The sequence below is a fragment of the Phocoena sinus genome, chromosome 20, assembly GCF_008692025.1.
Source record: "Phocoena sinus isolate mPhoSin1 chromosome 20, mPhoSin1.pri, whole genome shotgun sequence".
NCBI lineage: Eukaryota > Metazoa > Chordata > Mammalia > Artiodactyla > Phocoenidae > Phocoena > Phocoena sinus.
In genome coordinates, this window is record NC_045782.1 from 10,003,958 (window position 1) to 10,026,663 (window position 22,706).

The following is a 22,706-nucleotide window of genomic DNA, read 5'->3' on the forward strand; positions in this document are numbered from 1 at the left end:
TAAGAAGAAAGTGTTCAAATTAAAAAAGCTGCTGTCTAGTATACTGTGTGGCCTTTTCCTTTGAGTTCTAGGGTTCTGTCCCTCTTCAGAGTCATATTTCTGGTGCTGCTACGTTAAAATGCAGCTTTTATTCTTGTTCAAATATCAAGAAAACTCAGTAGCGTTCACGGAGGTCTGCAGTGTGCAGCTGAAAGTCTTGGGCGCTTTTTTTTCCTTTTAAATCCTAGGCCCTTGCTGAATACAGTCATATACTTGAGATTGTATATAAACCACATTTCAATTTTTAAATAAAAGCATTTATTCAGTCATTATAAAACAAGTATAAAAAGTGATGAACAACCACACCAAAGTTCATCCTTTAAAATGCCTCTTTATAAATTAGATAACGCTACCTGTTCGTTTTACAATGAGTTTAGGCCTTCACTTGTGTTAATTTCAGGTGTGAATCTGTTCCTGGTGGGGTCAGAAGTTTACATGATTTCGGATATCGTTAATTTGCTTCACCATTTCTCTTATGTGCTCACCCCTGTAAAATCATAAAGTTACTCACTTTGGGTAATACAACAAATGAATAAACCATTAATATTGATTCGTAAGACCTCAGTAATACTGAAGTATCTTAGAAGTGCTCTGCTAGAATTAACGGCTTAAGGTTTCAGATGGATAGTAACGGTAATTCGTTTAAGGCTAGAGGTAGCAAATATAGTAGTGGAACTGCTGGAAATATTTTTGAACATATTCACTGGGGAATACCTTGACCACACAGCAAAATTATAAAGAAAGACATCCTTTTTATAACCTTCTCAACTTTTAAGTCCTTATCTATCAGCATCATACACTTCCTGTCCTGGTAATTACTTGACACGCAAATGTCAAGTGGTCTTATCTGGGCAAAGAAAGGTTGATTTTGGCATTTTGCAAAGGAAAAACTACCTCACACTAACAGCTGAGTGGTACTTACTCCTCCTTCAGGATGGACTGAATGCATTTTCGCTGGTAGGCGCTGAGAGTAATGGTGGGCTTCTGAGGACTTAGTACCTTTTCCATCTTTCGTTGTTGATAGTCTTTTTTCATAGTAACCTGGAGTATCAAACAGAACACAGACACTTTAGCTATGATTTGCTATACATTTTCATAGTATCTATTTGTCTGTTCTTTTTACATTTTATAAAATTATTTTCTGTAGAAGGAACACTTTAAAAAGTGGTAGGCACCTTGTGTCCGTTCCTACCTGTTTGATGGCATTGCCCAAATGTCGAAGTTGATCAGGTATCAGCTGTAATTCTTTCTTCATGTCTCTCTCACTGTCAGAGAGAACTGGGAGCTGAGAGTGAAAACTGTGAAGTACTTTTTTCATCCTGTGGAAGAGGTAAGCAAACATCTCAGCTTCAGATCTCAGCTCCCTAGGAGGAACACAATCCTAACTAAAGCTCCTCATTTAGGAATCTGGTGTCTGTGAAGGAGGCCTCCGCAGGATGGGTTTGGGGAAAGCATCACTGCACTGTCTTCCGTAGAACACACCTCAGAGGGGTATCTAGCACCCGAGAACTTAATAACACTAGTAGTACCTGACCTGAGTAGGGAACTGAATGTTATACAGTTACACAGCCCACTGACCTGGTCATGATATCTTCTTGTTTTTCCTTGGCTTCCTCATATTTGTCAGCTAAGCGCTCGGCCACTTCCCGCAGACTTTTCCTAATGGCATAAAAAGCAAGCGTCTCTAGGAGTGCACCTTGATGGTGAAGCCAGCTAATGTGGTTCAGTATCTTAGGGTGAGACACAGTTCCAGTCTAGCTGAACTATTTTTTTTCTCCCTTGTCTTGGCACTTACCTTTCCTCTCGACAATAATTGAGATCTTCTAGTTGTTTCTTTTTTTGGTCACTTAACAATTTGACCCTTCAAGAACAAAAAGAAATTTAATCAAAAGCCAGGTCTAGGCCATTATACAGTGTCAGCTCCAGCCAAGGACTGATTGGTATGTGAACAGAGGCCATCCTACCTCCGCTGAATCTCCTCCTTTGCCAGGTCCTGTTTAAGAATGTACTGTTCTCTGAACACCTGGGTGGCTCTGCTGATGAGCTGAAGGCATTCTTCGGGAGGAGGAGCCGTATCTTTTTCAGATGATCTTAAAAACAAAAAAAAGTTTCTGTCATTACTTTGCTCAGCTGGGTAAAACAACTGAAGACAGACTCACGTCTTTTTACACTTCCTGTTTATCTTTCTCAAATGCTTCCGTATCTGTGTATTCTCTCTCTGTTCTCACTAGCTGATTAAATATGCCCTGTGTTTCTTCCAACTCCAACATAGTAAAAAGTATATGAAAAGAAATAGCTGAAGAGTAATTATAAAACAGAGAAGGGAGCCAGTTTTTAAAACTGATACGCCCTAAATTACATACTTCAAAAATGCTGGATTTGCAACACTACGTTGCAGAATGCTTCTAATATGTTTTTCAAAGGAATCCGGGGTTTCAGCCAGAATACGGAGGGGAGACTCTGCCACTTCAACATCCTCTCGGGTACAAAGCAGGGGAGGAGACACTGGATGGACTGTGCTTCTGCAAAATAAAAGAAAAATAAAATTTACCATGGAGTTACTTGCTGTAAGTATAGGAAAACCTAAATCACACTTATCCAGAATTCTGAGGATATAAGAAACTATGAAGTGTTACAAATACTCTCAATGTTAATTTCAGAAAGCCTGAAAGATTGCAAACTTTAACAGCATGGCCAATGACTTACTTTGCAATGATTCAAATCTGGGAGTTTGTTAATAACATTACTTTATAGACAACTTGTATTTCAGAGAGTTGGCGGAAACATGATTTGAAGGTATCTAGGTAACTAATATTTAGAAGTTTTTTTTGCCTTTGGGATTCATGTTTTTATTCTGAAGTATCCTAGTATGACTAGGTCTTATTTTACTAAAGGTAGGGTAGGATTTTAAAAACATGCTGAGGCAACAGGCAAAAAGGCAGTTTTTTGTAGTGATTTTATTACTTTTGTTCAGTCTTGCTAGTTTTTAGTCTCTTGTAGTATAAATAGCACAAAATTGATAGTGAATTATTTTCTTTTCCAAATGATGTCACTTCTCAAAGAGTATGGAAATCCTTCTAAGGACAGTAAATTAATGCCAGTGTTTTGAACTATGTCAATATCTAGAAGCACATGCCTTCAAATGACACCAAGAGACTGGGGGGAAAGGGGTCTAGTGTTCCAGTACTCCAGTGGCTTGTTAGACACTCCTATTCCTGCATTTATAAAACTCAGAATGACCTTCCAGAGCTGTTGAAAATGGTACTTATAGCTTAATATGGGTTCCTTAAGGGGAACAAAGGTTATGAGTTCAGCTATATACCACCTTTCTTCCAGAGTCTACATATTCTGTGATGTCCCTATGAGGCTGGCAGAGATGGAGAAACTGGACTTTGAAGTCAGAAAGCCTGGTCTTTGCAGCCCAGTTCTATGTGTTTCCTGTGACGCTGGCCAATGTACATAACCTCTCTGTCCCTGATCCCTCCTCTACAAAATGAGGATAACGGTGCTGTCCTTAGCGCAGGGTTGCTCTGATTGCCGGAGGCTTACTTCTGAGCCTGGCACATAAAAGTTTAAAATCATTAAATCAGGGACCTCCCTGGCAGTCCAGTGGTTAAGACTCTGCGCTCCCACTGCAGGGGGCGAGGGTTCGATCCCTGGTCCGGGAGCTAAGATCCCGCATGCCATGTGGCGTGGTTAAAAAAAGAAAAAGAAAAAGAAAAATTAAATCTAACATTAATGGTGGAGTTCAGTATCTTAGTATTCTTTCCACACTTGGGTCAAGTTCTTAACTCTCCGCTAGCTAAAGGAGATGCCAGAAATTATGCCTTAAATAAATCCTTCCAGAGATGGCAGGAGCAACAGAAATAACCCTCCCTCCAACCCTCAAGTCAGAAGCCAAAGCATAAACCATGTATCTTCAGTCCGGTTACTAAGGACATCTTCCCAGCTTAGATTTTTCAGAATTAACAAGAGCTGCGTGTGAATACAAAGGGGGACGTACAGTAAAGGCCTTATGAGGCATTCGTAGTTACTGGTGATGCAGATCATCGTAGGCCCCAGAATGTCAGGGACAATCCAGAATCCTCGGATTGGAGCTGGCTGCCTAAAAAAAACACACAGCCATAGTTAAACTACAAAATAGCAAAAAGCAGTGGATCCAAAAGCAACGATATGGCTGAGGTTTGTGGCCTTCTCAGGGCTGGGTCGACAGTTGGGTGGGACATGGTATCAGTGCAGTAACCTCAGAGGTGGTGACTTGGAAACCTGTATTACTTACAGCTCTGATGGGTTTGAATCAAGCTGTCACTCAGCAGCCAGACGTCGCCTGACTTACGGGAACCCACAGCCTCACGGTGCTCACTGTAATCTCAGCAGTTAGCACGATACGATGAAGCCAACTCTTTACGTCTCTGTCTCTTTCTCCCAACTCGCACATAAGCTCCAGCTACCTCTGCATGCCTAGCCGAGCGCCCAACCCAGATTGGTGCTCAGAAACTGTTGACTGAATAGTGTCCTTCTCACCTTAAAAATCCAGTGCAGGCCAGCATCTATGTCACAGGACTTAATCTACTGTGCACAGCACGCAGCTCCCTCTCAGTCTTGGTCTACTTCACTGAAGAAAGTGAAAACTGGACCTCAGACAGGAACTGTCTTTCCTGCCAACACGCTCACCCCACCCCCACGGCTCACTTCTGCCCCAGACTGTCGACGCCATCTCCTCTCGTGTCTTCTGAGATTTGCTCCGTCAGCTCTGCAATCACAAAATCTCCCTACTGTCCATTTACCCTCAGCTTATAAACAACCTGACATCTCTTCCATTCAAAACATTCTGCACTGTAGTTTCAAGCTCTCCTTAACCTATTCCCTCTTCCTTTCCCTTTAGAGCCAGCAGTCTTTCAGCAGTAGCCTGCAGTATTATTTCTCCTTCCACATCTCTCATTTGCCTTTTTTGCAGGGGAGGGGAATGGTGGTGAGGGAGTCTGGGAGGTTAGAAAAAATTTTTCTTCTGCATTTCTAGCGTGAAATCTACATACAGAAGAGTGCATACAGACACTCTATCCAGGCCACGAATCCAGGCCACTATCCAGGCCACGAATGACAGCACTACGGGGGCCTGAGACCTCCCGTATGAACCTCCTGATCACAACCTTCCACTTGATTTTTATGATACTCATGTTTTCGTTTTGCTCCATGGCTTTCCTATCTATGTATGTATTCATTCCTAAGCAATACAGTTTTACCTGTTTTTGAAATATACTATATATATGTATATATTATAAATGAGATTTTATTATCTATTTTCCTCGTTCACTTTTCACCTGTGCTATTCGCTCCCACCCACAAAAGCGTTTCTCCGTGGTTCTCGATGAACCCCCATGTTGCCAAATCTGGACACTTGAGCGCTCTTCACTGCTCTGCTGTACTTATTTGATGCTGCTCCCCCTGCCTCCTCTCTGAAACAGCCCCCTCCCTGGCACCCTTCCCCCGGGTTCTCCTTCAGTCTCTCTGGCCGCCTTTTACTTGTTTCCTGCCTGGGCTGGGCTCCTCGCCCTCCACTCACTGCTTGTAAGAAAGTGTTACTCAAGACTCTGTACTCAGGTGTCCTCTACTCTAGGCCCTTTCCTGGGGAACCTTCATGCTGATAATTCCCACATCCATACCGTCCTAGCCCAGACCTACGTGTCCAACTGCCTACGGGCTCCTCCACTTGGATGTCCTTTGGAACAGAAGACTCCAAGTGCCCCCATTAACCCATCTTGAGTCTTCCCACATCCACTTTTCTCCTACGTCCAATTTTTCTGAAGGGTACCGCATCTACCGTTATCCCGGGTAGAAACCTGGGAGTCACTCTAGATGTTTCCCTTTTTTCTATTAATCAAATATTTACTGAGTATCTACTAGGCACCCTGTCAGACACTGAGTGTACAGACATAAGGCGATGGTATAAAGTATGAAACAGACAGACATGGTCTCTGCCTTCGTGAAACATTTATATTCTAGTAGTGGCGACAGACATTAAACAAACAAAAATATCAATTTAAGTATGTGCTACAAAGAAAAAGAATAATAGGAGAACCCAAAGGGGTTCTGGGAAATCAAGGGGGCCCTTTATGAACTGACATTAAGATCAGAAAAGAATCAGCAAGTGAAGACTGACAGGGGTTATGACTGGGGATATACCTCCCAGACAGAGGACACAAAACGTGGAATGGCTGTGGGCAGAGGAGAGCTTCTGATGCACAGATACTCTTGGGGTGAAGTATCATGTCTGCATGGGAGTGTAATATACATATATACCTGAATTACTGAAACAACTATTGTTATCTGTGTTTAGAAGGGAGAGAAAGTCCTTACCTGCATGGCAATGGCTTCGTACAAAGAATGTGTTCTACAAAGCATTTCTGTTCTGTAGCTAGTTCCTGTAAACTGTCCTTATCTTCTTCATCTACAAAAGAACACATATATAAGTTAAATAACAAAAGTCTCCAAATTAAAATGCTGACGATATTAGTTAAATGCGGTTAAGTTCTTGTCTCAGACCATTGCTTCTTAAAGGCTATGCCTCTCTGACATAGAAATCTCCTTTCCGCAGGGGTCTAGATTTCTGCCTCAAGAAGGAAAGTGGATTTTCCTTGGTCAGAAATGCAGAAACGTTTCATTCAGGAGAACAGTCCCAGAAATCATTCCCTTCCATTCTCTTCCTCACCCACACCAATTTTACTTTTATAACAGCTTTTTGAAACGTAATTCACAATAGCACACAGCTCAACCATTTAAACTGTACCATTCACTGGGTTTTTAGTATATTAAAAGAATTGAACAACCATCACCACAAAAAATTTAGAATATTTTCGTTACCCAAAAAGAAACCCCCATGATACCCATTGGCAATCGCTCCCTAGTTTCTGCCAATTGCCCCAGACCTATGCAACAACCACTAGTCTACTTTCTGTCTCTGTGGACTTGCCTATTCTGGATACTTTATATAAATGGAATCACACAACATGTAGTTATCTGTGACTGGCTTCTTTCACTTAGCATGATGTTTTCAAGATTCATCCATGTTGGAGCAGTTACCAGTACCTCCTCTTTCTGTTGTTGAATAATATTCCATTGTATGGCCATACCACATTTTATTTATCTAATCATCAGTTGATGGACACTTAGCTATTTGGCTATTATGAATAATGCTGCTATGAACATTCGTTTAGAAATTTTATCCAAGTATGAACATGTTTTCATTTCTCTTGGGTATATACTCTGGAGTAGAACTGCTGGGTCATATGGTAACTCTATGTTTAATCATTTGAGGAACTGCCAGACTGTTTTCCCAAAGTGGCTGGACCATTTTACATTTCCATAAGCAGTGCATGAGTGTCCCTATTTTTTTCCAACACTTGTAATTGTCTTTTTAAATACTAGCCATTTTAGTGGGTGTGAAGTGTTATCTTGTGGTTTTGTGGTATCTCATTTCCATGACTGAACATGTTTTCATGTGCTTATTAGTTATTTGTATATGATCAATGGAACAATGTCTATTAAAATCCTTTGTCTGTTTAAAACATTGGGTTATCCTTTTATTATTGAGTTCTAAGAATTCTTTATATACTCTAGACACAAGTCCATTATCAGATACATGATTTGGAAATATTTACTCCCATTCTGTGGGTTGTCTTTAGTGTTTCCTTCTAAGCGTTCTATAGTTTTAGTTCTTATATTTTAGTCTTTGATCAATTTTGAGTTCATTTTTTGTGTATGGTGTGAGGTATAGTCCAATTTCTTTCTTTTGCATGTAGATGTACACTTGTCCCAGCACCATTTGTTGCAAAGAGTATTCTTTCCCCCATTTAACTGTTCCGGCACCCTTGTTGAAACCAACTTACTGTAAATGTAAAGGTATATTTCTGGACTCTCAATTCTATTCATTGACCTATATATGTATCCTGATGCCAATATCACGCTGTCCTGATTACAATAACTTTGTAAGTTTTGAAGCTGGGAAGTGTGGGTCCTCCAACTTTGTTCCTGTTTTTCAAGACTGTTTTCGCTATTCTAGATCATTTGCAATTCCATATGAATTTTAGGATCAACTTGTCAATTTCTGCAAAGAAGCCAGCTAGGATACTGATAGGAATTACACTGAATTTACATATCAATCTGGGGAGTATTGCCATCTAACAATATTAAGTTTTCTGATCCATGGGATCAGATGTTTTTGATCTTCCTGTTTATCTTTCTCAAAGATCACATGGGATGTTTTTCATTTATTTAGGGTCTTATTTCTTTAAACGTTTAATAGTTTTTTTTTTTAATTACTTAATTAATCAATTGGCCACCCCATGCAGCATGCAGGATCTTAGTTCCCGAACCAGGGATCGAACCCGTGCCCCCTGCAGTGGAAGCACACAGTCCTAACCACTGGACTGCCATGGCACGGAATTCCCTGTTTTGTAGTTTTAAGAGTGTGTTTTGCATTTCTTTTGTTAAATTCATTCCTAAGTATTTTATTCATTTTAATGCTATTGTAAATGGAATAGTTTTCTTAATTTCTTTTTAGATTGTTCACTGCTAGTGCACCGAAATAGACCTGATACGTGTTTACTGATCTTGTATCCTGCAACCTCTCTGAACTCATTTATTAGTTTAAATAGTTTTTCAATGGGCCCCTATAATTAACTGTGTAAAAGATCGTGTCATTGGAGAATATAGTTTTACTTCTTCCTTTCTCATCTGGATACGTTTTATTTTCTTTCCTTGGCTAATTTCCCTGTCTAGAACCCCCATTATAATGTTGAATAGAAGTAGCTAGAGCAGACATCCTTTTGTTCCTGATCTTAAGGGGAAAGTGTGGAAGGCAGAACTTGTATAACAATTAAATCAGACATTTAGCTGAAGACATTTCTAAGCAAAGTGTTGAACATGTGGTCTGATTTCTTCTTGCTGATTACAGTATAATGTGAGGAAAATATAATTGAGGGAAGAACTGTTAAAACAAAATGGAACAAGGACTTGATGATCTAGGAAATTCTCAGCCTGTGTGGATGGCAAAAGATGCTAAAATTAAGAGTCACCTTCCAGAAACATGTTTTAGAGAAAAAGCCACTGGTGTGACTGTTCAGTCTTTTGCTAATACCTCAGAAAGATCAAAAGTTCAGAATATTCAGTCACACAAAAGGCCCTTTGACAAGATTAAGAGCATGACTTAGATCCTTCAGGTCTCAGCAGAAGCCAAAAACAGAGGTGTGATTATATAGGGAAGATAGTGGATGAAACTCTGCTATAGTGACTCCTCATGATATACACAGGAGACCCAAACAGTTCCTGAGAATTTTATACCCACAGAAATACCACTGGCTTGAACTGAAAGGGTCAGAGGATGAGAGAAGGCTATTCCACCCTCAAAATTCTATAGGCAGAAAACAGGCTAATAAAACTACTCAACTACAAACAAATACAATCTTTCCTGAAAAATGAAAGATTACTCAGAAGGCAGAGCTACAAGCCCAGAGGATTTATCCCCAGGCCTTAAAACACAGTGGAATTTAGATTTTTAAATTTCTTGGAACCTATGGTTCCTTTTTCCATTCCATTTTCTCCCCTTTTGAACTAGAGTATCTGTAAGTGATACCTATGCCTGCCCCACATTGTGTTCTGGGAGCAGACAACTGTTTTCTAGTTTCATAGGTCCACAGATAGAGAGTAATCTTGCCCCAGGGTAGATTATACTTAGAGTCTAACTATAATTGATTTAAATGATTTAGATGATGACATTGCAGTACTTTTTTTTTTTGCGGTACGCGGGCCCCTCACTGCTGCGGCCTCTCCCGTTGCGGAGCACAGGCTCCGGATGCGCAGGCTCAGCGGCCATGGCTCACGGGCCCAGCCACTCCGCGGCATGTGGGATCCCCCCCGGACCGGGGCACGAACCCGTGTCCCCTGCATCGGCAGGTGGACTCTCAACCACTGCGCCACGAGGGAAGCCCTACATTGCAGTACTTTTGAGCTCAGGGCTTTTAGATGAGATTATGAACTTTGTGTGGCTATAGGGACAATGTATTTTGTCAGATGTGAATGTTTAGGGGACCCAGGTGGAATGGAGTAGGCAAAACGATGGACTCCCCAAAGATGTCTGTGTTTTAATCCCTAGAACCAGGATAATATGCTAGACTACATGGTAAAGGGGAATAACGATTGCAGATGGAATTAAAGTTGTCTATCAGGGCTTCCCTGGTGGCCCAATGGTTAAGAATCTGCCTGCCAATGCACGGGACACAGGTTCGAGTCCTGGTCCAGGAAGATCCCACATGCTGCAGAGCAACTAAGCCTGTGCGCCACAACTAATGAGCCTGCGCTCTAGAGCCTGCGAGCCACAGCTACTGAGCCTGCGTGCCGCAACCACTGAGGCCTGCGCGCCTAGAGCCTGTGCTCCGCAATAAGAGAAGCCACCGCAATGAGAAGCTCGCACACCGCAACAAAGAGTAGCCCCCACTTGCCACAACTAGAGAAAGCCCGTGCGCAGCAGTGAGACCCAACACAGCCAAAAATAAATTAATTATTAAATAAATTTTTTAATAGTTGTCTATCAGATGTCTTTGAAATAGGAAGATTAGCCTGGATTATCTGGGTGGGCCCAGTGTTATCACAAATTTCCTTAAAAGTGAAAGAGGAGAGGGGCTTCCCTGGCGGTCCAGTGGGTAAGACTCAATGCTCCCAATGCAGGGGGCCTGGGTTTGATCCCTGGTCGGGGAACTAGATCCCGCATGCATGCCGCAACTGAGAGTTCGCATGCCGCAACTAAGAAGTCCGCATGCTGCAACTAAAGATCCCGCATGCCACAAGGAAGATTCCACGTGCCTGCAACTAAGACCCGGCATAGCCAAAATAAATAAATATTTAAAAAAAAAAAAAGCGAAAGAGGAAAGCAGAAAAGAAAGTCAGGGTTATACAAGGTGAGAAAGATTCAACTTTGTCCCACATAGCTGGCTTTGAAGATGGAGGAAGGGGACTAGAAGCAAAGGAAGGCAGAAGCTGGAAAAGGCTAGGAAATGGATTTTCCCTTAGAGCCTCCAGAAAGGAACACTGCTTTGTCTAGTGCGATCATTCTAGAACTTCAAACCTACAGAACTATAAGATAATAGATTTGTGGTGTTTAAAGACACTAAGTTTGTAGTAATTTACTACAGCTGCAATATCCTAGTACAGAAAGCACTTGATCTTTTTCTGTTAAGTGTAGTATTAGCTGTGGGTTTTTCATAGATACCCTTTTTCAGTCTGAGGAAGTTCTTTTTTAGTGTTTTTAACATGAAAGGCTGTTGGATTTTCCTAAATGCTTTTTCTGTATCTGTTGAGATGATCATATAGTTTTTGTCCTTTATTCTATTTTTTTTTGTTGGGGGGGGGTGGGGGTGGGGATGGCCCTGCCGTGCGGCTTGCAGGATCTTAGTTCCCGGCCCAGGGATTGAGAACCCGGGCCCCGGCAGTGAAAGCGCTGAGCCCTAACCACTGGACTGCCAGGGAACTCCCCTTTGTTCTGTTGATGTGGTATAATATTGATATATCAATTGATTTCTCAATGTTAAAGCAATCTCGCACCCCTCGGATAAATCCCACTTAGTGGTGGTGTATAATCCTTTTTATATGTTGCTGGGTTTGGTTTGCTAGTATTCTGTTGAGGATTTTTTACGTCCATATTCATAAGAGATATTCGTCTCTAGTTTTCCTGTCTTGGATGTCCTTGTCTGGTTTTGGTATTGTGGTAATACTATCTTCATAGAGTGATCAGGGAAGTGTTTTGTATTTTTTGTAAGAGTTTATGAAGAATTGGTACTAATGCTTCAAATATGAAGCCATGTTGTTCTGAACTTTTCTTTTTGGGTAGTTTTTGATTACTGATTCAATCTCTTTACTTGTTATATATATGTCTATTCAAATTTTCTATTTGTTTTTGAGTCAGTTTTGGTAATTTGTGTCTTTCTAGGAATCTGTCCATTGCATCTGCATTATCTGGCATACAGTTGTTCCTGACATTCCCTTATCATCTTTTATTCTTGGTATATCTTGTATTTCTGTAAGGTCAGCAGGAACATCCCCACTTTCATTTCTAATTAATTTGAGTCTTTTTTATTTCTTGGTCAGTTTACCTATAGGTTTGTCAATTTTGTTAATCTTTTCAAAGAACTATCTTTTGGTATCATTTATTTTCTCTATAATTTTTCTGTTCCAAACTACTTTTTGATAGAATCTGTGAAACATACTGAAAAGTGAAAAACTCACCTGATCCAAGAAATCTGTGAAGTTTATGAATCCAAGTTAGCCCAACACTATGTACACCAGCTTCATGAGTACAGTGGTATCTTGAGGGACACTTGGGATCTGCAAATGGAATCATTAATGATATAAAGGAAGCCATTAGAAAACAGAGTTCACCTGAGCAGGCCGCAGACATATCTGTTGATGGAAGTGATGCAAGGTCTACAGGACCTTCATACTGTGGCGCTATGTCAGGGGTTTGGGAATTTAAAAATCTGACTTCAGTTTCCAAATACATTTTAAAAGTATAATTAACAAACACAATTCAAATACGTTATTTTCTAAATATTAATACAGAGTTCACCAAACATTAACACCTGCTGTCAGGTAACTCACTTACGCCTTTCTGTCCACATCTGTGCATTTATTTACAGTTCTTCAAAATAAAATGGTGAGTAAGAAAGGCTGTAGTTCTGTAGGAAGCCTATGCTTGCACGCATCTACTTACATGAAACTGCTGAAGCTACTGCACTCCTACAGCACAGGTACTAGAAAGACTTCAGCACAGCTGCTTAGTGAACAGTCCTGTCACAGATGGTAAGTCAGGTGTGAAATGTGAAGTTTTACTTGTCTTGATAATGTTGACTTACAGATAGTTTAAGTTTTAGATAGAATTTTTGTATTTATATTTATACCAAGAATTATGAGCAGTTGTTACATAATTTTAATGAAAATTTCTGTATTCCATGGAGTCCTAGTTATCAGTAAGACTATTGTGAAACTAAAAGGTGAACTCTTGAATACTTAATTTATAAATATTTATCTCTGTGACTCACGATTTTTAAAACATTAAACAACCAAAACAAAATACAGAAATAATGTCTATACTAAAGCTGATTTAAGATGGCAACTGTCATCCATAAGCCCCTAAACCAAATTTTTCTTTCATCTAACAGCCTCTCTTACTGCTGACTTTATAGTAAGTAAATGTTGTAAAGTGAATGTTATAGTATTTTCATCTGTTTTATATGTTGGGGTTCTGCATAACACCTCGGAAAATAGCATTATGCTATAAAAAGTTAAAAAAAACAAACTCCTGGCAATCTCCATGGTAATCATCTCTCTGGACAATAAAGTACTAAACAGTTTCTTTTCATTTGCCCACACCTGAGACTTAATTTAAGGCTCAAATCATCTCATTAGGTCTCCCAGTGTTTAAAATGGCTTTTCAAAATGTGTCTGTGGTGCTGAAGTCAACAGAAAAACCTTAATATTGGGATGTGACAGAAATCTGTTATGAAAAAGGCAACATTAGTAACTGAAGTAGGAAATTTGCTAGACACCCCTGACAAGTTATATGGTAGCCATTCACTTATGTCATTAAAAATCTGGGTATGTTTCAGGTATTGTAATATGCCTTAAGTATAAATATGAATCAGTCAAAAATTTATTAGTTTCACAAATGAAAATGTTATCTCTTATTCAAAGAATCAAGATAAAAAAGCCTACAATTAAGATTTCCCAAAAACATGTATCTTTATAAGGAAACCAATTAGTTTATGTCACTTTACCTCACTAGGTCTCAATTTCCTCATATATAAAGCAGAGTTCTGAGACTTAATATTTAGACTATATCTGTCCAAACCCTGTTCAATTAGACGTGCCCAATGAATCCTCTTTGCTGGTTTATTATATAAGGACTACTATGCCCTTAAATGTTTTGACTACACTTTAGTACAGAGTTGAAGCCATTATTACCAAACCCAGGCAAACTGGCTAATAGGACTGTAGGCAGATTAAGTCAGGCTGCTACAAGATTGAACTCCCTTTCTCTGGACTGGAGAGACCAAAACTATGAAAGGTACACCCAATTATTCCAGACTGAGTGAGCTTTTGTTCACTCACAGGGAGGAAGACTAGATCCTAGAAGAGACTGAGAAACTGTTGAGGGGCAAATAGGATTATAGGATTTTTATGTCAGAAGGGACCTTAGAGATCATCTGATGTTATCCCTATTATTTTTATGTGAGAAGTTGAATAAATGTCCGATACTACAGAGCCTATTAATGTTAGAGCTATAACGAAAACCTAGGACACTCCAGACTCCTAGTTACAAACTCCTTCCACTGAGCCATGCTGAGTCAGGACAACACACAGAACACATTCTTTGATAGTCTCAGCAGTTTATCCAAGAGCTCCCTAGATGAACAGATATAAGTTGCCAGAAGGATCTGGTGCCAACCCAGGTAAGTTAAAGCAAAAGGAAAAAAGAAAAAAAGGAAATATTCAAATGGGCCTGGGTATAACAATATGTTCTAAAATGAAGAAAGATATTTTAAAGAGATACCTTAATACCAGTATAATTTTATTTTTAAAGTTATTTTAAAAGTTTATTAAAGTTTACATACATTTAAGAATTTGAATCATGAAATCTCCTTTTGATTGGACCAGGAAAAAGTCACTATTATAAATCTGAGTGGATCCAGACTGAAGACCACTATCCTAAAACTTGGGGAATTTGCTTAGTCTTTCTTGGACCTACAGTGCAATGTTGTAACTGAAAGGCCAAAAGAACCCAGTCAACGTTTTAAAGGCTGGAACTACAGAAAAAATAAATTACACAGGAATACCCTGTGATAATCTTAGTACAAATATAATGAAATAAAAGAACTAATTTTAATGAAAACTTTACCTCTGTGAAGTTTGATTGGACAAGAAAAGTCAGAATCAAAGGGCTCGTCCTCTCCGGATGCCAGTTTCAGGGCAAGCTCCAACTCCACACACTCGAACACATACAGAGAAGGAATGAGGTCTGCCCTGGAATCCCAGGACTTCTCTGACTGAAAACAAAGCACTATAATTTTAGTGTTTCCTGCTGCTTTGGAGATATGCACAACTAAAAACAGGCAGAAAGCTGAATCAAACGGCGCTTTCAAACTCTTAATTCCACCCTCGATTCCAGCAGTGCCTTGTTATTCTTAAAAGCGAAAAAAAGGCCTCTCTTCTTTTAGGAGATTGTAAATAAACAAGTTTAGAGAAGAGCCAATTCAGTGATTCAAAGGTTCTTTATACCTATCACCAAAGGTGGCAATATAGAGTTCAGAAAGAAATATATAGGTCGCTGGACCAAGTAACCTGGGTGCATTTTAACTTCCTTCCATTTAAGTTTTTAAAGTGGGCTTCAATTACTTTTAAGTGTTAAGTAAGTTTTCAAAATACACATAAGTGCCAAACAGAAACTATAAAATTCCTCATATACGAAACATTCATACTGGTCCAGGAACTATCCCTGGTGTTGGAGATACAAATATGCCCACAGCAGCCCGACTTACTGTTTGGTCATCTTCTTCTTCCCCTTCCAGCACAACACAGTGATACAGCATTCCTGATTCAGTAGCAATCACCAAGATGTTGGGGACACATGGTAAGCAGAGTACAGCACAAGCATCATAGCCATAGTTATCTTCAGCTGCAGGATGCATGGGCAGTGGGCCTAACAGCTTTCCCACACTCCCAGGGCTAAAGAAAGAGTGAAAACATACTTGGGAAATGTTGATAGCAGACAACCATGCTCATCACTTAAAACCTTTTTTTGACTTTTCTTTCCCCAGCTATCATACACTAATTCAAAATATAGTGTATTCCCAATGTCTCCACTTTTTCATTTTCCCACTCAATTTCCACCTCTTTGGTACTTCTCAACTGGACATAATTTTGCCCCCAAGGGGACACTGGCATGTGTCTGACGACATTTTTGGTTGCCACCACTGCAAGGAGGGGGAGAGACCACTGGTGTCTAGAGGCCAGAGATGCTGCTAAACACTGCCCCAGAGGGCAGTCCCCTACAACAAAGAATGATTCGGCTCAAAATGTCAATAGTGCAGTTTGAAAGATCCTGCCCTAAATTTACTGTGGTTTATGCCTTCACCACTCCAGTAGAAGCTACTCTCTGGCAAAGGTCACCATTGAGATTCTAGTTGCTAAATGCAAAAAAGGCCCTTATCTCAAGCTGGTGCAGCATTTATAACTGGTTAACAATGATTGCTTTGTAATACCCTTAACATCTGTACATTCTTTCTCCTAGTTTTCTCTTCCTACCTCTCTGAACACACCTTTCTAATACCCTTTCCTAATTTGTCTCTTAAATATTTGCACTCTCCCGGATTCCATTGTAAACCCTCTTCTCTTTTCAAAATACACACTTATATAAGAGCATATCAGGACTTCCCTGGTGGCACAGTGGTTAAGAATCCACTTGCCAATGCAGGGGGCACGGGTTGGAGCCCTGGTCCGGGAAGATCCCACATGCCACAGAGCAAGTAACTAAGCCCATGCGCCACAACTACTGAGCCTGCGCTCTAGAGCCCGTGAGCCACAATTACTGAGGCCACGTGCCACAACTACTGAAGCCCGCGTGCCTAGAGCCCATGCTCTGCAATGAGAAGCCACTGCAATGAGAAGCCCGCGCACCACAACGAAGAGTAGCCCCTGCTCGCCACAACTAGAGAAAGCCCATGCACAGCAATGAAGACCCAACACACCCAAAAATAAATAAGTAAATAAATTTATTTTTTAAAAAAAGGGCCTATTAACTATGCCTGGTTTTAACCATTACCTGTATTCTGATGACTCCCAAAACTTTTATTCTGAAGTGCAGCTTATCTTCAGACCCACTATTTAATTGGATTAGACAAATACACTTACTGAGTGCTAGATAACACCCCCAAGGAAGTAATGGTTTAGCTGGGGAAGCAGACATTTAACTAGAATTACTATAACATCTGTAACAATGCAAGGATTTACAGGGTACAAAGCAACACTGAAAGGTACAAAGCAAGTGAGATATGTAAGAAAGGTATCAAAAATAAGTAAGATCGGGCTTCCCTGGTGGCGCAGTGGTTGGGAGTCCGCCTGCCAATGCACGGGACGCAGGTTCATGCCCCGGTCTGGGAGGATCCCACATGCAGCGATGAGGCTGGGCCTGTGAGCCATGGCCGCTGGGCCTGCGCATCCGGAGCCTGTGCTCCGCAACGGGAGAGGCCACAGCAGTGAGAGGCCCACGTACAAAAAAAGAAAAAAAAAAGATCAATGGGAACAGCATATTCTGGGAAGGGATGGTGAGCATTCCAAGCTAGGGAGGAGCATATATCCAGTCCTGGAGGAATGAAAGGCGAGGAATTAATAGGAAGGAAACTTAGCTTGGTATGATGGGAGGCGAAGTGCAAAGTCTAAGGCAACAGAACAGTAGCTGGGCTGGCTTATGAAGCAGACAGTCTCATATGCCATGTTAACGTGCTCAGAGTCTCTCCGCTGGGTGACAGTGTGTCACTAGAGGTTTAAATCAAGAGTGACAGAGTTTCACTTTACTAAGATTAATCAGATGGTAGTGAGGATAACAAAGAGGGGACCAAAACAGGATTCCAGGCAACTAGTTAGAGAAGAATGATCCAGGCAGAAGATGATGGGGTCTGAAGCAAGGACAGGGGAATAGAGAGATGGGTATATACATTCAAGACATTTTCATGGTAAAATCAGTAGAATTTTGGGACCAGACTGGATTTAAGAGGATGCAGAAGATGACTTTCAGGTTGTGGGCTAAGGTTACTAGGTAGATAATGTGGGCAAATAAGGGCCAAGTAGTCTGGGGAGGAAGGGTAAGGGAGGGTAATAATGTTACCACAAAAGCCTCCCAAGAGAGACCATGTGTGAAAGGCAGAGAACATTTCTGTCCAGGAGAACAGGACTGACAGCGAATCCTCATCATTCTGCCATCTATAAAGCTCTTTCATCTTTCTTATTTATCTTTTTCATTTTGCATCCTCTCTTCTCTCTCCTGGGTTCACTTCCACTCCCATTTCTACCTAGTGAATCCTTCAGGTCCAAGCTTCTGTGTTACCATCTTCTGAGTCCTCCAAGACAGGCAGCCTGAGCACTTACTCTGTCCCACTCCCAGAGCAGCCTGTGACGCCTTCAGCACATCACGCTGTATTACAGTTTTGGTTTGTCATAGGCCTTTCTGGTAGACAAGAAACCACATAGCAAGGACTCTGCCTTCAACCTTGTATTCCCATATTTTGCCACAGAGTGAGCCCTGAATAAATATCTGTTGATTTATAAATAAATAAATTATAATGTTCAGATTTGGGCCGTATGCCTCTCTAGTTACAAACTTTCCCAAAATTCTTATCCTCTATTGACTCTAACTCTCACCATAACAGATGATTCTTATTTCTTTATTTTACCTGTATTTTCTCTCTAGTCCTGTATTTCCAAATGTCCATGGAATATTTCCAAATTAGTTGCCCTTCCTGACCTCATTATTTCTGTTAATGGCTCACTCCCTTATCCAAACAGCAACAAAGTTTTTTTTTTTTTTTTTTTTTTTGTGGTACGCGGGCCTCTCACTGTTGTGGCCTCTCCAGTTGCGGAGCACAGGCTCCGGACGCACAGGCTCAGCGGCCATGGCTCACGGGCCCAGCCGCTCCGCCGCATGTGGGATCTTCCTGGACCAGGGCACGAACCCGTGTCCCCTGCATTGGCAGGCGGACTCTCAACCACTGCGCCACCAGGGAAGCCCAGCAACAAAGTCTTGATCCTTCCTTTGTAGTATGTACTATGTTCATTTCTCCCTTGCATTACCACCCTAGTTCAAACTATTACAGACCTTAAACTAAGATTTGGAAGTTACTTTAAAAGTCTCTCTGCTCCAGTCCCTTTCCTAACTAATTGTTTTATCCTTCTCCTGTTTAGAAACCATCACTGGCTTCCTACTAACCTATTCCTACAGAAAAGACTCCACATCCCTTAACTAGGTATTTAACTCCTCCACATTTTCCCTGGACAGGAGCTTCCAGCTTTATCATGAGACGCTCCCTACCTGAATCTTCTGCTCTAGCCCCAAGTGTCTAATCATTGGACCTTAAACGACATTTGCACTTGCCTGTTTTCATACTTGACTTCATGCTACTTTTGTGACTAAAATGGTCTTACCCTTCCTTGATGCTTCATTTAATCCTGCTTTAAAGCCTTAAGTCTCATATGACATCAGTCCTTCCCTATGAAAATTTCCTTAACTTCTTCAGTCAGAATCATCTCTCCTTCCTCTGCGTTCTTATTATGCGCCACTAATGCAGTACGAGTCATTATCTTTCCATGGTTATGTATGTCTTTTCCCCACAACTGGGACATAAGATACCAGATAACCATGTCTAACCATCCCCATGGTGCCTTGTTCACATAAGATACACGATACAGATCTTCCTTGACTTACAGCGGGGTTACATCCCAATAAACCCATTGTTAAGTTGACAATATTTTAAGTTGAAAATACATTTAATACAACCTACCTACCAAACATCATAGCTTAGCCTAGCCTACCTTAAATGTGCTCAGAACACTTACATTAGCCTACAGTTGGGCAAAATCATCTAACACAAAGCCTATTTTATAATAAAGTGTTGAATATCTCATGTAAGTTATTGAATACTGTACTGAAAGTGAGAAACAGAATGGCTGTAAGTAAGTATATCAGTTGTTTACCCTTGTGACCGTGTGGCTGACTGGAAGCTGTGCTAACTGCCCAGCATCACAAGACAGTATCAACTGAATATCACTAGCACAGGAAAAGATCAAAATTAAAAATTTAAAGTACAGTTTCTACTGAATGCATACTGTTTTTGCACCATCGTAAAATCGTAAGTCTGACTAAGTTGGGGACCATCTGTGAATACTTTTTTGATTGACTATCCTTTGTGAACACAAATCCAGTCTTATCTTAAGTGATTATCCACGAATTCTATAGAACTTACCCAAATAAGATGAGGAAATGAAAAGTCAAATGATCTGTATCAACTTTCTCTTCAAAATATGCAAGCCAGCCTTGAAAGGCTGCAATACTTCCACAAACTCAAAAACATGGACCCCAAGTGCAACCATGACAATCTATACTGGAGCACAAGCTGGGCTTTCATTTCAGGTGGGTTACCTCCTCAGCTTACCTGTGCAACAGACTAACATATGTAAGGAAAGTCTCCCCGTTCTCATACAAGATGTACAGGGGGTAAGCCAATACTTCATCTTTGCCTTTTTGTCCAAATATGTTCTTCGGGACTGCTGACAACGGCCCAAAGTCAAATGCAACTGCTGTCTCTCCTAGAGATGCGGTGTAGGCCCTTCTGAAAAGAGATTTTAAAACCAACTGGTTGGAAACGAAAACAGAAATAAAATGTCCAATAACAGCAGGTGGGGATTGAATTTGTATTCAATGGAGTGATAAGACAAAAAATTGTGATTATGAAGAATGTTAAACAACATTGGAAAATTCTCATAAAATTCAATGAAAGTAGGCCATAAAATTATATAAAGTTGAAATATACAATCACATAAACAGTAAAAATACACACATACAGACATGCATAAACACAGAAAAGAAACAGGAAGAAAACACATAAAGATATCAACAGTTATCTCTAAGCAGTAGGAGGCATTCAGTCCACGAATATCTACTAAATATTACTAAGCACTCAGTGCCTGTGGTTCTGGGAAACATCAGTGACTTGAACAAAGGCCCCCCTCTAACGAGAGAGACGTCCACAGAGCCAGAATATGACGTTATGAAGAAAAATAAAGCAGGGGAAGAAAGTACTGATGGAGGTGCTGCTTTAGGTGATCTGGGGAAGACTCTGATAAGGTGCTATTTGAGCAAAGATTTGAAAGAAGTAAGGGAGCGAGTCTGTGGTCATGCAGAGAAGGAGCAGTTCAGGCAGAAGGAAGGACACAGGCAAAGACCAAGGAGGGCGGTGGCAGGAGTGTCTGAGGAATGGCAAGGAGGCTGAGTGGCTGGAGCTCAGAGCCTGGGCAGCGGGAGGACTGAGCTGGAGGGCTGCAGTCAGCGGGCAGAAATCAATGGAGTGCGGAGAGCAGGGAAGCAGAGTGAGCTCATTTATACCGAAAAGTAGCACTCTGATTGCTATGCTGAGGACAGACTACAGGAAATTTTAAAATATTTCATTTTCTTCTTAATACTTTTATTAGTTTTCCCAATTTTCCGCAACAAATTTATACTACCTTTATAATCAGGAAAGACGATAAAGCATGCTGTTTTTGTATTTTAAAATTTAGTATAGTTCGTTATTCAAAAAGATTCCAGTTTAACACAAGGTTAATGAATATGGTTAAAATAAAACCACAGTTTCATATAGCTGAGAAAGTCAGCATCATTCCAAGCTGTTATAGATACCATATCTTAGTTTCTTTATCACATGGAAAGGTATATGGTTTCAGGAGGCAAAAAATGAGGAATCCCAAAATCCAGAATAAAAGAACTGCCTGAGTTAAACTAAAAAATTAAGACAACGAATGGAAACAAAAAGACAAAGCAGTTATCTCAAAGAGACTTAAATACCAAGCCATCCAAACTTAACTGGAACTTAATAAATATAGTAATATTTCTAATAATGGTAGTAGGTATCAATTAATGAGTACTTTGTGCCATTCTAAGCACTTTTTATGCATGATCTCATTTATTCTGTACAATAATCCAATTAAGTGGTCACTACTTTTCATATTCATGGAATATACAGTCATGGAAATGATGCTTAGTGCAACTGAATAATTTGCCCAGATGCCACAGCTGACAAGCGGCAGAGCTGAGACTGGAACCCACCAGGTGTTGACGCCAGAGCCAGAGCTCTTAACTACTGCGTTTGCTCTACGGCCTCTCATCTGGACAGGGTGCCTGGCAAAGGAGGTTGGAAAGCAATGGAAACTCACTGCTGACACCAGAACAGGATCTATCAACTCGCAGAGGCAGGTATTTCCCCACTGTGGAGATGGCTGGATGCGAGGTTAAATAGCTGGTGCTATAAGACATTAAAATCATTTGACTGAAACTTTCAGTTGTGGGACTATTAAAGAGAATTAAAGTGGTCCCCAGGCTGGTGGCAACCTCTGACTCCTAGCAGAAGCAGATGAAATTCCTCTCTGGAGGAACACACCCCCAACTCAGGCTCTCAACATTTCAAAACATTAAGAGCAAGTAAACATAAGTTCACAACGAGAGATCAGCAATCACAGGAAGAAGCGACCATGATCATGGGGCAGGAGGAAGAACACACACCGATTTAGATCCCCACCTCCCCAGGGCTTCAGGTATTGAAACTGTCACATACAGAATAGCTGTATATAAAATATTCAAAGGAATAACAGTTAGAAAAACAAAAATAAAGAAGATTATTAGATATGACCATCATGGAGACATGAAAAGAACTAAATGGAACTTCCAGAAATATTGCTACTAAAGGCTTCTCCCTACATGCACACACTGTGGGTGATCATGTGTGGTAATCACCGGAAAGACTGATCAAGAGGCCAGAGGAATGGGGTTTGTAAGTTCAAAGGGTGATTCTGTCAGTGGT

At 40.6% G+C, this 22,706-nt stretch overlaps 1 protein-coding gene across 1 annotated transcript in view; it reads right to left on the reverse strand.

Moving 5' to 3' along the window:
- Positions 1 to 274: 274 nt before the first annotated feature.
- Positions 275 to 22,706, reverse strand: part of NUP88 (nucleoporin 88) — a 30,490-nt gene continuing 8,058 nt past the window's right edge. The window contains exons 6-18 of the mRNA XM_032615246.1: positions 20,289 to 20,465; positions 15,624 to 15,810; positions 14,984 to 15,131; positions 12,316 to 12,414; positions 6,397 to 6,487; positions 4,043 to 4,144; positions 2,403 to 2,561; positions 2,004 to 2,129; positions 1,835 to 1,900; positions 1,618 to 1,698; positions 1,232 to 1,358; positions 962 to 1,080; positions 275 to 526 (exon numbers count right to left, since the gene is read on the reverse strand). Coding sequence (XP_032471137.1) covers positions 463 to 526; positions 962 to 1,080; positions 1,232 to 1,358; positions 1,618 to 1,698; positions 1,835 to 1,900; positions 2,004 to 2,129; positions 2,403 to 2,561; positions 4,043 to 4,144; positions 6,397 to 6,487; positions 12,316 to 12,414; positions 14,984 to 15,131; positions 15,624 to 15,810; positions 20,289 to 20,465 — 1,546 coding nt within the window. The 3' untranslated portion in view covers positions 275 to 462. The remainder of the gene's footprint in view (positions 527 to 961; positions 1,081 to 1,231; positions 1,359 to 1,617; positions 1,699 to 1,834; positions 1,901 to 2,003; positions 2,130 to 2,402; positions 2,562 to 4,042; positions 4,145 to 6,396; positions 6,488 to 12,315; positions 12,415 to 14,983; positions 15,132 to 15,623; positions 15,811 to 20,288; positions 20,466 to 22,706) is intronic.